The sequence below is a fragment of the Vanessa cardui genome, chromosome 8 (assembly GCF_905220365.1).
Source record: "Vanessa cardui chromosome 8, ilVanCard2.1, whole genome shotgun sequence".
Classification (NCBI taxonomy): domain Eukaryota; kingdom Metazoa; phylum Arthropoda; class Insecta; order Lepidoptera; family Nymphalidae; genus Vanessa; species Vanessa cardui.
In genome coordinates, this window is record NC_061130.1 from 271,553 (window position 1) to 287,482 (window position 15,930).

At 35.3% G+C, this 15,930-nt stretch overlaps 2 protein-coding genes across 3 annotated transcripts in view; both read left to right on the forward strand.

Moving 5' to 3' along the window:
• The window catches only part of LOC124531839 (ATP-binding cassette subfamily G member 4), a 53,950-nt gene that overhangs the window by 11,468 nt on the left and 26,552 nt on the right, over nucleotides 1-15,930 (forward strand). The gene's annotated exons all lie outside the window — the stretch shown is intronic.
• On the forward strand, nucleotides 8,893-11,822 carry LOC124531841 (protein ALP1-like). Its single transcript, XM_047106381.1, has 2 exons — nucleotides 8,893-9,399; nucleotides 10,322-11,822. Exons 1-2 carry the CDS (start codon nucleotides 9,104-9,106, stop codon nucleotides 11,205-11,207), a joined length of 1,182 nt encoding a protein of 393 aa, XP_046962337.1. The 5' UTR covers nucleotides 8,893-9,103; the 3' UTR covers nucleotides 11,208-11,822.

Sequence of the window (15,930 nt, forward strand, 5' to 3'; positions counted from 1 at the left end):
TCACATAGCTTAAGCCCTTTGACACACAGTCACTTAGTTTTAACCCTTGACACACAGCCACATAGCTTAAACCCTTTGACACACAGTCACATAGTTTCAACCCTTGACGCACAGTCACTTAGTTTTAACCCTTGACACACAGTCAAGGTCTCATAGGTCACATAGCTATAAACCCTTTGATATACGTAATTATTTGTATTAAATTATTGAGACAAATTATATTTGTTACAAAGTTATGACCAATTCAAGATTTTTAATAATAATTAGAATTATATTTTGGTTTATATATGTAATTTCGTTAAAAAAAAATAACAAGTGGTTTTAATCAGAATAATAATTAAAAATTATCACTTTTTTTGTTTTAATAAAACAAAACATTTTACAGTAAGTTTTATTTATCTACCTACTACATATTTCTTATAAAGATCATTTTCAGAATGTGATTAATTTAATTACCTACTGCATATTTCTTATAGAGACCATTTTCAGAATATGATTAACAAGACAAAATTTCTGTAAAAGTAAATAATACGGTTTTATTTATATAACACTAAAGATTTTGATTAAGTATACTATATTTACTATAAGCTAGACAATTCTTCTTTAATTTATTTTTCTTTAAACTCCATTTTTTTTTAATTTCATTTAAATCATTACTTACAACATATTTTTGTAATTCATAACATCAACAGCTTAATAAATATTTTGGATCAGTTTAGGATTAACTTTCTAATAAGTCAATAAGGTCATCTCGGTCTATTTCGTGATCACTTCCTGAACTGTCATCATCAGATCGAGTTGATTTATATGGACGTAACATTTCCCCACGTACAATAGCGCTAAAACGTCTATAACCTTTCATCCCTTTTATACTTGTAATTGTATACCTATCTAGATTTTTATCGGCTTTCGTTATTTTATAGGGGCCAGTATAGAGTCCATTTAATTTTTTTGTTACTCTAGCTGTTGTATCCCGACTTATACCTCCCTTCCATAAAACTAATTGTCCAACCGAATACTTAATACATTTTTTCCGAGTTTTATCGAATCTTTGTTTCATTACAGTCATATTCCTATCTATTCTTAATTTTGCTACGTCTCGTCTGTCTTGTAGCGCTTGGACCTGGGATTCGAAATCCTGTGGTTCATTGGAAGGGTACCCTGGCAATCGCGAATTGGAATGACCAAACATAAGTTTAAAGGGGGCCATACCAGTCGTGCTATTAGGCGTATTGTTAATACCCCATACTATATCTGCTAATTTATTATCCCAAGTGCACTCACTTTCAGACATCGTATTTAACCCATTTAAAATAGTGCGGTTTACCCTTTCTACCTGCCCATTCGAACGTGGGCTAGCTATTGCGTTTAAAACATGTCTAAATTGTGTTTCAGTTGCAAATTGTTTAAAATATCTACTTGTAAATGCCTTGCCTCGATCAGTAATAATTCTGTGAGGATTACCAAATTGTGAAATAATATCTTTAAGTTGTTTTATCGTCTCCACAGAACTACAATTTTTTACAGGTTTTGCAAAAACAAATTTAGTGAATGCATCAATAACTACGAGGACATACGTATTCCCTTTCCGAGTTTTAATAAATGGACCTAAGTGATCAGCATGAAGAGTGTGCATGGGGGTAGGAACCTTTTCAATTGGATATAGTTCACCTTGTGTTCTACCATAGTCTCCTTTTCCATATGCACATTGAAGACATGATTTTATGTATTTACGTATAAAGCGTGTCATGCCCGGAAACCAAAATTGTGCTTTTATAGTTTTTTCACATTTATCAAAAGCAGGATGTCCAATCTGGTCATGATATTTTTGCAAAAGACCCCATTTAGCTAATTTAGGAATAACAAATCGTTCCCCAGCTAAAGCTTTACGAAATAAAAGACCATCCTTGACTACATAATTAGATTTTATATCTGAATTATCGGTCCCCTCATTAAGTTGTCTAATAATATTCTGGATATTTTCATCCTGCAATTGAAGAGTTAATAGCCAATCAGATTCTTCTATCATTAAAATATTTTCAGACAATGGATTTCTGCTCAAGGCATCGACATGCTTCATACGTGAACCAGGGCGATATTCTATTTGGAGATCAAAATCCTGTATTGCAAGCCACCAGCGAGCTATACGTGGTATTAGATCTTTTTTAATTAAAGTTGTACGTAAAGCAGCACAATCAGTTACGACCTTTACTAGAATGCCCGTTATGTAAATTCGAAATCGTTTAAGAGAATCTACTACAGCAAGGGTCTCAAGTTCATAGCTGTGATAAAATTGTTCCTCCCTACTAGTCACCCTACTATAATACGCGATTGGTTTAAGTTCACCATCCGGTTGATATTGCATAAGAATTCCTCCTAGACCTAGTTTACTTGCATCTGTGTGCAATTCTGTTTTTGCCGATCTATCGTAAATTGCCAAAACGGGACGTTGAATTAAGTGTTGTTTCAATGTGTGAAATGCTACGTCCTGATCATGTCCCCAAACCCACTTCACGTCCTTTTTTGTCAGTTGTGTCAGAGGTCGCGCAATTTCTGCAAATCCTTTTATAAATTTTCTAAAATAGGAAGTTAAGCCGATAAATTGCCTAATCTCATGAACATTCTGTGGTCGTTTATATTGATTTATACAATTAATTTTATTTTGTCCTGGTTGTACAGTCCCAGCAGTAATTTCGTGACCTAAATAATTTACGCTTTTTTGAAGAAAGGAACATTTCGATAAATTTAATTTTAAATTAGCCTCTTTTAACAATTCTAATACTTTTTATTTATTTTTATTTATTATTCTTTATTGCACAGATCAGTCATGTACAAAGGGCGGACTTAACGCTATTACAGCATTTTCTGCCAGCCAACCCAGAATAGTGCAGGAGAGAAGTCAGTAGGGTGTGCACAGAAGTTAAAGAAAAATTAAAAAATATATACATAGCGATAGACACCTATAAATATATATAATAATAATACAGTAAATTAATTAAATCAATGTTATACATAATATAATATAAAATACATAAATATTTAACATATATACATAAATATATATATATATGAATCCAATTATGAGAATGATATTGATAAAAAGACATCACGCAGTGTTGACAGACGACAGATAAAATTGTTTTACTTGGCGCTTGAAGGAATCGCGCGATGGAGCTCTACGAATAGAATCGGGCAAAGTGTTCCAAAGCCGGGCTGCAACTAGAGAGAAAGAGTTGGAAACAAAGCCAGATTTATGGGAAGGTATGAAAAGGGTAAGGAATTGAGAGGATCGTAAGGGCTTATTATGAGTAGAGGAAAGAAGAGAAAATTTAGAGGATAAGTAAGTGGGAGCATTAGGGTCGGTAAGAATGGAGTAGAGAAGACATAGAATCCGAGTATATCTACGTTCCCGTAAAGGAAGCCAGTGTAACTGTTTCCTAAAACGAGAAACGTGGTCGAATTTGCGTAAGCTAAAGATAAAGCGAATGCCAGTGTTAAGGAGACGATTAAGTTGTTGCAGGAGTTCTTCCGACAGATCTAGATAGCAGGAGTCACCGTAATCAAGAATTGGAATCAAGAGGGTAGTAACAAGCTGGATTTTAGTTTCCATGGGCAAAAAATTTTTTAAACGCATCATGGAATGCATAGTGGCGTAAAACCTACGAGAAACTTCTTTAATATGTTCCCCCCAAGTGAGTTTACTGTCAATGATAATGCCGAGGTCTTTAACACTACTGCTGAACTCTATTGGTATATTATTATATCTTAGGCAGGGCAGAGTCAGAACATCTAGCTTAGCCAACTGTCTCCTGCTGCCTATAATGATGGCTTGACACTTGGATGGATTGACAGTGATACCATATTTAGCGGACCAAAGAGAGATGCGGTGGAGATTATCGTTTAGGGAGTTAATAGCCGCGGCAAGATCATTGACAGCAGAGTGTTCGTAGAGCTGCAAGTCATCGGCATACAGATGGTAGTGCGAAGTTAAAATTTTAGTGATGGCGTTTATAAAAACAGAAAATAACAGAGGAGATAATATGCCGCCTTGAGGAACACCGGCACTCACTTCGCACCACTCAGATTGTAGCTGACCAATGCGTGTGGATTGCCGGCGCCCTCGAAGATAAGAAGAAAACCATTCAACAGTAGATTCTGAAAAGTTAGCATGGGAAAGCAATGCAAGAAGGAGGTCATGGTCTACTGCATTGAAAGCATTGCTAAAGTCAATTAGCACGAGCACTGTGAGTTGCTGGTTTTCCATGGCAATACGAATATCGTCCGTGACTTTTAACAATGCTGTTGTTGTGCTGTGACCTGGGCGAAAGCCCGATTGGAGTGGATTGAATAAGTCGCATTTATGAAGGTAGCAAGAGATTTGTTGGTGTGCAATGGACTCCAGGATTTTGGATAAAAAGGGGAGGATTGTTATAGGACGAAAATGAGAAGGTAGCGAAGGATTTGATATTTTAGGGAGTGGGAGAACAAAAGCCTTGCGCCACATCTCAGGAAATGTACTCGTGGAAAAGGAGAAGTTTACGATGTGAGTTATGGAGGGAATTAGAAAATTGAGGATAAGGGTAATCATAATTCGACTTATTCCATCGCAACCAACCGCCTTAGATTTGATCGAAAGAATGGTTTTCTTAACATCATTCTCCGTAATAGGAGAAAAGTTGAAAGGTGGGGAAGTGATTCTAGGCAAGCCATGTATTTCAGAAAGCGTTGAAAGTTTAATTTGCAAGTCGAGGACTGGAGGTGAAGAGAAGTGAAGATTAAGATTGTTTAAATCCAATTGAGATTGATCAGAGAAAGTTTGAGACTTGCCAATACCGAGGTTATTTAAAAATTTTAAAGCTTCCTCGGGAGAAGATTCACGTATTTTGTCAAAGATATATCGGCGTTTGAGCTTTCTACACAACTGGTTGCAGCGATTCCTTGCAGCTTTATAAGCTGACCAGTTGAGAGCAGAACGGTCCCTCTTATACTTACGGAAGGCTTTATCCCTCTTGACTCTCGCTTTTTTTAAATCGTCATTAAACCAAAGGTTTGAATTTTTTTTTATTTTAACAAGGCGTAGAGGCGAGTGTCGGTCGAATAATTGAATTAATTTAGAGCACAGAAAATGTAACTTCTCGTCAATTGACGTCAACACCTCTATCTGCGTCCAAGGAATAAGAGTAGCATCTTCCAATAACCTATCGAGATCTAGGTAACGGTAGCTTCGCAGCAGCAGCATCTTGGGTTTGGGCTTAGGTGATCTGAATTTAAAGGAGGCGAATATTAGATCGTGGTGAGAGAATTCCGGCGCTGAAAACTGACCAAATTTAGAGACCAAGTCACCTTTAGACGTTATAATTAAGTCTAAGAGACTGTCGGGACCGTCGATTGGGTGGTGTGTTGCAGCGAGCGGTAAAACCTGGAGGTTAAAGGAGTCTAGTAAAAATCTGAGCTTAGACGACCGATAATTATTCTTGATCAAACAGGTGTTGATATCCCCCATTACAATAACATTAGTGTACTTAGGCATCAGATTCTCGAAGAGGGACTCAAGAGAAGAAAAATAATTGATATTGGGGGGACAATAGACCACTCCAAGGGCTATCTTGGTGCCTACATCTATCTCGATGAATAAATATTCAGATGATGCGTTATACTGGGAAGTTGATTGACAGATAAGTTTGTAAGGGATGTGACTTTTTAAATATATTGCAACACCCCCACCAGTTTTTCCGATTCGATCATTCCTGATTAAGATGTAATTAGGTATAGAAAAAGAAGTAGAAAGAAGAGAAGGTTTTAACCAGGTCTCGGAAATAAGAACAGCATGAATGGATGCCTGGTTAAATGTAGAAAAGAGATCGGAAAAATGACTTGGAACACTTTGTGCATTGATGTGACAAATATTTAAATTCTTACGAAAATGTGAGAATTCATTGGACAGTAAATCTCCAAGTAATTGAAAATTATCATCAGTACTAAGAAAAGATATGTCGTCATCAACATCTCTTGCAGAATAAAATGATTCAGAGCTTGAATTCATAATGCATATACAAAAAAATATAATATACTAAATAAAATATATATTTATATAATAATATATTTATATATAACAAATATCTAAATATACTTATATGAAATCAAAGAATTAAAAAAAAAAAAAAACTAAAATAAATCAAGTAGATTGACTAGACTAATCATACACATTCTGTTGGCTCACAACAATTCACTTAAAATACGTAACTAATGAGAATTACTAAAATACATAAGCAAAAAAAAAAAATACAATGCACGTTAAGGTCTAGAAACCATGTACCTAAGTGAGTTACAAAAAAGTTTGCTCATCCCAAAAACACAAAAGTTAAAATGGATTAATAATAATTATAGTTGTTTAATAATAGTAAAAAGAAACACATGTAAATAAAACTTTGTAAATAAAAAAAATCGTAATAAAGTAGATATCAAAAAATATATATATATATCCATCATGCACATGAAAGCTAGAATACATTCGTTTACCATAATGACATGACTATATAAAAAAAAGTAATTTTATCCATTTAATTGTAGCTAACGAATACAGATTGAGAAACATGTATCTAATATAAAATAAATAAAATGTAAAAAGGAACACTTCTAATAAAATATCTATAGAGTAAGAGCGGCATATTTGGGATAAATGTTTGTTTTTTTTTTTTGCGAATATCTTTAAACAAGAAACAGCATAGTTCGAACTAGAATGCGTTAAATTATTCTTAATTTTCTAGATATCGAGCTATTCCACATTACCTGGATTAACTCAAATATACCGACCTTCCTCAATCTATTAGACATGAAAAAAAAAAGTGTGCCAAAACACAATCATCCAAGTCACTAGCAATTGACAGTTGGCTCAGATGTCAACTTGACGAGTGTCAACCGTATGGAATTGATAAACAAATATACCCGATTTAACATGTAATTTGGATAAAGAATAAAAATATTGTAATTGCTACGGGTACACTAATAATAATTAAACGAAAAGAGAATATAGTATCATAATTACCCACAAGAATTGACCATTGTGGGACAATATAAACATCATTGTGATGGTAAAAAAACAATTAAGTGTAAGTGAACTTTAACTTAAGATAAGCATTGTGTAGATTTTAAATAAATTTCACACATATGCATATCAATTGCAAGTAATACGAAATGTTATCGAAAGAATAGAGGGACTTCAAAATGTACTATGGGATGATTATAAATAAAATAAATGACAGTAAAACCAAAACAAGATAAAGAATACATAGGATAACAACATACTATTGCTTCTTGACCAAATTTCGTCGCGTAAGTGGCCTTTTGCTGGCGTCAGGAAGAGCTGAAGGGCTGACTCGAGGTAGCACAGAGCTGGCAGGCTTGTCGACGGACCGTGATGAAGGCGATGGACTGGGGAACATCTTCAGGCATTCATCGAAATCTTCCTGAGTGGTGACACGCCTGCGCTCATTATTTGGCAGTTTGATATATATGTTTCCATTAAGGGTCCAGGTGTTAGTTATGCCAAATCTTTTTCTAGCTTTTGTGAAGAGAGATTGACGAACCTTAGTCAAGAATTCACTCAGCACAACTGGAGACGATTTCAATTTCTTTTTATTACTCCAAATGAGACTTTTTACTTTTAAGTCATTAAATCGAACAACAATGGGTCGAGGAGCCTTCTCAGACTTGCTTCCTATACGATGGCAGTACTGGATCACACCTGGCTGAATATCAGGGATGCCCATCAACACTTGAATTGTTCCAAGGACAGTTGAAACCAAGTTCTCACCTTCAGCCTCCTGAATACCACCGAACAGCAGAGCATTTCTTCTGGAAGTGTTGTCGATGTCGTCAATTTGTGATGATAAATTAGTGACAAGTGTCCTTAGGAGGTCCAAGATGTTCCACACTGAGGCCTTAAACTCTTTAAACTCACTTGCAAGTTTATCAAGACTATTCCTGTTACCTTCAGTGCTACTTGTGGATTTCAGTTGTTTTTCGAATTCTGCCATCCTATTACCAAGCGATTCTGCTATGTTTTTATGAACTTCCAGTATATCTTCCACTCTTGCCATTGTATTTAAGAATAAATAATGTTTTATTTGTGACGTGTAAAAAATTCCTTGGGGAAGTGTGTAGAGCCAACAGGTGAGCGTAATTATTATGCAATTAAAGACATAAGAACCACAATAACTTATGTAAAGTAGCCTATATATGTCACTTATGTAAAATATTACTTTTTAAACTGTTAAAATAAATTTTAAACAAAAGAAATAAAGAAAATTTTGGAGAGTGATTTTTTTAACAGTGTGCACTTTTTGACACCTACCGCCAAAAAAAAAAAGCTTTTTCTAAAAGTTCAAGACCCGATTCTACCGTTACTGTAGGTAGTAACACATCGTCTAAATATATAGCAACACTATCTCCTACTTTATTGAGAGCCATTTGAATTAATCTTGAAAAAACAGCAGGGGCATTAGCCAACCCGAAAGGCATTTTTAAAAATTCAAACTGACCCGCAGGAGTCACAAAGGCAGTTTTATGTATTGATTCTTCTGCCATAGGAACTTGATAATAACCTTGAGCTAAATCTAAGGTAGTAAAGAAAGTTTTACCAGCAAGGCGAGCTATCTGATCATCAATATGTGGAAGAGGATATCTATCTTTTACCGTACGCGCATTAAGGGCTCGATAGTCTATACAAAGACGGTAATCTCCACCCTTTTTCTTAATTAACACTACAGGACTAGCATATTCAGATATTGATTCCCTAACTACACCTGCCTGAATTAAATCTTGTACTTTATTATTCACAATTTCGTTCTCTTTATAAGATAACCGATATGGTTTAAAATGTACAGGTTGATCTGTAACGCTAAGAACTCACGGAGCGGTTTTCAGCCCGCGCCCGCCGCGGTGGCGGAATGGAGTTTATTTTCAAAACTCACGAGACCGCAGTTTTGTGCGATAACGCAGCCGCCGCGGTTGCGATTATCACCCGCAAACGTAGCGGTTGATTATCGCAGGACGGGCGGTTGCAAGACGGGCGGTTAAACGATCAGTTCAGTTCCAGACCGTCATGGATACACACCAGAAACGAGCTGTTGCGTTATATTTACTTCACAGAAGAATTAAAAAAAGAAGGCCTAAAAGATTCTGGATACATCCACTAATTGCGGAAAGAAATCGTTATGGATTATTTGTTACTCTTATTAATGAGTTAAAGAAGGATGAGGAGAAGTTCTTTAATTATTTCCGAATGTCCATAAGTAGTTATTTAGAACTTAAAAAAAAAACAGAAACTGCTCTTCAAAAACAACATACTAATATGCGAGATCCCATATCACCAGAGGAAATGTTGGCAGTCACATTAAGGTATGTAAGTTTCTTTTAACAACTCGCACGCACGCACGCACATACGCACTCACACACGCACACACACACACATAAATGTTGTTCTTGGAAATCTTTACACAGCGCCATCTAGTCCCAAACTAAGCACGAGGCTTATACTATAGATACCAGACAACGGATACAACATACTTATATACTTTTTGCGTCAGGTGTTAATGAAACTAGTGGTAATATTTAAAAATTTTTTTTATTGAAAATACACATCATCTGACAAATTAGTATTGACTGAAGAAACTGATGGAATATTTTGTGGACTTTGGGTATTGCTTTCAGAAGTAGAATAGGTACGATAGCCGATATTTTCTTGACTGCCGATATTTTCTTGACTGTAATTATATGGTGGATATTGATAAGAAAATGCTGGAAGATTATTATCAAGATTATCAATAATTTGTAGAACTGCTATTTGAAATCGTCTTGTTTTTGCTTCATCAAAATTTTGCAATGAAGGCAGTATTCCTCGAAAAAATGACAAATGTCTATCTTCGCGTTGAGACAACATCTCTATTAATGCTTTGTCGGCGTCGTCTTTTCTTTTTCTTTTAACACCAGTTTGAGAAGATACTGAGGTGATAGGCGTAGCAAAAGCTTCTGATGTTGATGCAACAGTAGTAGTAGTGTTAGTAGTAGTAGTAGTTTGTTCAGTTGTAGCATCGCTCGTTAAGGTTGAGGAGGTATTTTCAATAGGTATATTTTTCTTCAAAAACTGTAACTGATCATCATAAATGTACTTTTTAGTTTTTTTAGCTCCCGATCCAGATTTTGTTTCCGTTTCAACTTTTTTGTTTGTTTTCATCCAGCAATCTTTAATATTTTTCCATTTTTTTATAATCATGTTACCTAAAAAAAAATATACGTAATTAAGTAAATTTATTTATTTCAGATACCTAGCAAGTGGGACTTCAATGCACGATTTGCACTACATATTCAGAATTGGGCACACAACTATATCAGCAATTATAAGAACGACATGTGAAAAATTATGGGAGGTGTTAATGTCTGAATGTTTTCCGGTAATCACTACAGAACTTTTAGAAGAAATCAGCCAAAAATTTTACAAGTACGCAAATTTTCCCCACTGTGTCGGAGCAATAGACGGCAAACATATAAGAATAACTAAACCAGATAACAGTGCTTCAATTTACTACAATTATAAGGATTTTTTTTCATTTGTATTAATGGCCGTAGTTGATGCGGATTACTGCTTCGTTTTTGTAGACATTGGAGCCCCGGGAAGTAATGCTGATTCAACCATTTTTAAAAATACTACTTTTTGCAATGCGCTTAATAGCAATTCTATCAAACTACCTAATGAAAAAATACTACCCGGATCTACTTTGCCACCTGTCCCGTATGTATTCGTAGCCGATGAGGCATTTGGTTTGCATCAACACATTATGAGACCTTATGGTGGTCAATTTTTGAGTGTACAAAAAAGGGTATTTAATTATCGCCTATCGAGAGCACGAAGATACGTAGAATGTGCATTTGGCATTTTATCAAACAAATGGCGAATTTTAAATCGTGCATTGGATGTATCAATACCTTTATCAATTAATATTGTGAAGGCATGTTGCATACTTCACAATTTTGTACGAAAACGAGACGGCCATCACATTAGAGAAGAAGATTTTACTCATAATCTTGAGAGTATACAAACACCTCCATCAATACGCAGTGGAAGACAAGCCAACAACATAAGAGATATTTTTCAACAATATTTTATGAGTGACAGCGGAGCTTTAAGCTGGCAATTGTCAAAAATTTAATAACGTTAATTATTATTCTTTTTACGACCCGCTACTACACAGCTCAATTATTAATTATTATTGTAGGTTAAAAATAAACTTATATAATACTAACCATATTTTTTTTTATTTGTCTCATCCAAATTTTCAAAATCTTTATTTAAAATACCGCAGATTTCTTCCCATGCTTTGAGTGTCAAGTTTTTGTACTTATATTCTTCTAAGCTCTTATCCCATATAACTGGCCTATCTTGAACCAAAGTAATTAGTAGATCGACTTCAATATCAGTATCCATTTTGTTGACAAACGTGCGCGTGCGTGCTTGAACGCGTCACTACGGAACAAGGAGTTATCACTGCCTACCAGCAAAATGGCGCGATTTCCCCCCCGCTGCCAACGCGGTCGCCCGCCAACCGACCGCAGAGCGCGCGGGTGCAAATCGCCGCGGCTGCGGGACCGCGACCCGCGCCCGCCGGTAGAAGATGAACCGCCAGTGCAGCGGGACCCGCAAACAACCGCGCACACCGCGGGCGTAAAACGCGTCGTGAAATGTGCTTTAATTTTTTACACATATATCTGCATTCTACAGAAGCTGCGGGCCCGCACCCGCGGCGGGTGCGGGTGAAAACCGCTCCGTGAGTTCTTAGCCTAATAGTTTTTATATGCATTTTAATTAAATGTGTGCAACCTAAATCTTTTGTATCTTTTGCAAAGATATACCCAAACTTTTTAAGCAAATAAATTAATTTTTCATATTGTTTATTCTCTAACTTACCAACGTTCAATTCTGTTAAATCAAATTCGGTTTCTTTATTATTATTTATCTGTATATTTAAGATGTCACGACAGTTGGTGTTATTAATTATATCTACTGGTTCTGCACGTGCCACTATACTACCCGATAACCACTTAATATCAAATTCGCTAATATTAATTACTTTTAAATAAGAACCTTTTGAATTTATTATCGCACCAGGTATAATATAAGCTATCTGACCTAAATCAAAGTATACAGAATTTGTCAAAAATGTGTTTATATCCTTAGAATTACACTCAATAAAAACTTCTATAAAAATTTCACTTTGTTTCGGTATAACAGTTGTGTGTTTCAAATGCACAGAATATTTTTCTACAAAATCGAAAGCACTTAGTAGAGTATTTTTAAAAGGGAAATTAATGTTTCTTGTACGTACAAAAGTAACAGAATCCTTCGCGGTGACCAAACTAATATCGTCCTGATTTATCATCGATTGTCCTATTATAAGATCTATACCAGTTAAATTGTAATCAGTAATTTCAACGAAGCCTTTCAAAACTACTCCGTCTATTGATACTTCGATTTTAGAGCTACCTAAGGAGCGCATATGGGCTCCACCAAACCTTTCATTATGACGTTGGACGACGTGATATTTAATTTTAATTTTCTAACCCACAAAACTGTCAAAATATTTAGTTTGCTGCCGGTATCGATATAAGCACTGAGTTTCTGACCATTTACATTTACATCCTTCTTATAAAGATCTAAATACACATTGTAAGTCAAAAAATAAATATTATGTACCTTTGTTTCTTGTGCTGAGGAGCTTGAAGCGTGCCAGCAGTTGGAGGACGTGTGGCCCATTCGTTGGCAGATCTCGCAGCGTCGTCTAGTCCAGCAGTCACGTATCTCGTGACCTGGCCGTCGACAGCCGTAGCAGATTTTCGAAGGGAGTTTAGTAGCTGTTGTGTTGGTACCTTCTCTCCTCCAAGTCGTTCGCTTTGTCACCTGAGTTTCGACTGCTTTGTAATTTTCTAATGACGATAGGTAGCCACAGTATAATTGTTGTGGTGTTTCACATTTGTAGGCTTTTGCGTTTGCACGGATTTCAACTGGAAGTCCTCTTATAATGCAGGAAATTGCCGCTTCTCCATAAATTTTGCATTTTTTTAACAAAGAAATTTTATCATGAAAATATTTCGTCATGGTTTCGTTTTCCATTTTGTTTCTTGCTAACATATTTTCTAAGCAGTCTACATACTCAAATGATCGAGGGAAAGCTGTCTCAAGGGCTTGCTTCCATTCCTCCCAGTTCATGTCATAATCTTCCAAATCATCATACCATCCTCTTGCTGAACCTCGGAGTCTGACTTGCATAATAAACTGACGATCTTTGTAATCCCAGTCGTAGATATCCCCCAATTGATCTATTTTGTGTAGCCATCCCTTAACGTTACTATTTTGATCTTCTGGACGAAATTCGGGTATTATTTCAGCATGGGCTTGCACAAAGCGTCGCTTAGGCGTATCGGTAGGTTGTAAAAAAAAATTTTCATTATTTTCGTCGTCTGATATGTCAACCTCGGTAATATTCCTTTTCCTCACACCAAGGCCTTTACGGTATGGGCCTGCCATCCCACTTCTGAGATGTTAATAAATGTCACTTCTCACTGTTCACTTTATGTACTTTTTCCAATAAAACAGTCCACACAAACTTCTTATACTTTTATTACTCTATAATTATAGTTACAGCGTTTCTACTTAGTAAGCACTCCAAGAACAAATTGAACTGAACTCCATCTAATTTGTAATAACTTATATAACTTTTGATAATCATCCCACCCAGAAAATAAGTTACTACTACCCTCACAATATTTGATAAACAAAATCTATATAATAACATTAATTAGTTTTATGATTGATTTTAATAAACATTTACCCACTTTAAGTATCTTAAATTATTTAATTAATATTTAATACAAGAATAATTATATTTATGGTGTATGCTTCATGTTGGGACTGGAGTGACCGGATGTCGCTAACATATATTAATGATGACCTGTGTGATTTGTTCGGTTGTCTTTTCGATATTGACAAGTTCAACAGTTCACGTTACGGATTTTTTTTTTATATGGAATAGGTCACCACCACCCATAGACAATGACGCTATAAGAAATATTAACTATTCCTTACATCGTCAATGCGCCACCAACCTTGGGAACTAAGATGCTATGTCCCTTGTGCCTGTAGTTACGTTGGCTCACTCACCTCTCAAACCGGAACACAACAATACTGCGTACTGTTGTTTGGCGGTAGAATATCTGATGAATGGGTGGTACCTACCCAGGCGGACTTGCCCAAAGCCCAACTACCAAGTGAATTATAATAGTAATTAAATAAAATATGATTTTATAATGTTGTCTTAAATTTTCGCGATTATTACACATTAAAATAAAACTAATTATAACTAGACGTAGGTAGACTACCCGTCTACCCGTGACCACGAACACTGCAAAGTGCTCGAAACGTCGGGATATTTTAAAAATAATTAATATACGCGATTCATCCGTTATAATTAGTTTTATTTTAAATATGATTTTATTTTGTTTTTGTTACAACCGCAAGACCAAACACCTCGGTCGATTCGAAGTACCCTTAAAATAAGTCTTTAATGTGATACCTTTTGCCTGTTTTTTCAATCAGATTAATCATACGTAACATTTAAAAAGGTTATCCAAGTTATTAATGGATGGATGTAACGAGGGGTCATCATTACATCGAGGTATAGTCGGTAAATATTGCATTTTTAAAAATTGAGATATTTATCAATAACATTCAAAGATTAGTCTTATTGTGACCTCTCAGTTTTTTTTTAAATTTTATTTTTATGAAAGTACATTGAAAGCAATGATGGAAGTTATTTTATGAATTATAAAATCCAACAATTATACGAGTTAGGAACATGTTACACTAATAAATTATTCAAGAGTTGTTAGTCGTGAAAAATACCTACAATATATCATTTGTACAGAACGTGATTACTGCAAGAAATAAATATTAATTAAATTTACTGGTTTCATTTTAGGAATTTATAATATAATGTTAATATTACAACTGTATTTTACCTTTCTATAGTAAATTTCAGATACATTCGGCCAAACCGAGCAAGGGCTTCGATACTGAGATACTATAATTTAAGGTGTTGCCCTTGTAATATTTTAATTAACGTATTTACATACATTTAGTTTTAGTACGTTTCCACACTTTTCTATTGATGTGATGATTTCACGATCTTGTTAAATTACTTGTAATGTCAGCTGGTAAAGTGTTATGTTATCGATTTATTTTTATCAGTTTCCCAAAAATAAAATTTCTTGTTTCTAACTTAAAAACTGACGAACTTCCATACATACGTTTAACCCTTATTTCACCCCTTAGAGGTAGAATTTCCAAAATTCCTTTCTTAGTGGGTGCCTACTTAATAAATCCATCCTACTTACCAATTTTTACTGCCCTATCTTTAGCAGTTTCAGTTAAGCTCGGCGATGAGTCAGTCAGCCAGTTAGGACTTGTTATTTTATATATATAGATTTGTTTTGCTGTGACATCCAGATTATAGTTTTTTCAGTTCAGTCGGTTATCAGATTAGTCACGGAAAGTTTGAATGTTATCTTCTTGAGCTGCCCTAATTATTTGATATAAATATGTCGTCACTGAAGTTGAGTTTTTAGTGAATGGATAGAGAAGTAAAGCGCTATCACAATAAGCTAGAAGTTATCCGATGTTATTAAAGTATTTGCAATTTACACCGCGATAATGTGACTAAGTGTAAATAACATACAGAAGGTCGTCTTAGAGGAAATACTATGTTATCTTCATTGATAAGCCGAGCTGGCCCCGTCGATGTAACCTGTAGATGTCGATCGAAGGTCGGAAGTTCAAAATCGGTCACAGACCATTTCTCCTCGGGTAGATCTATGTTTATA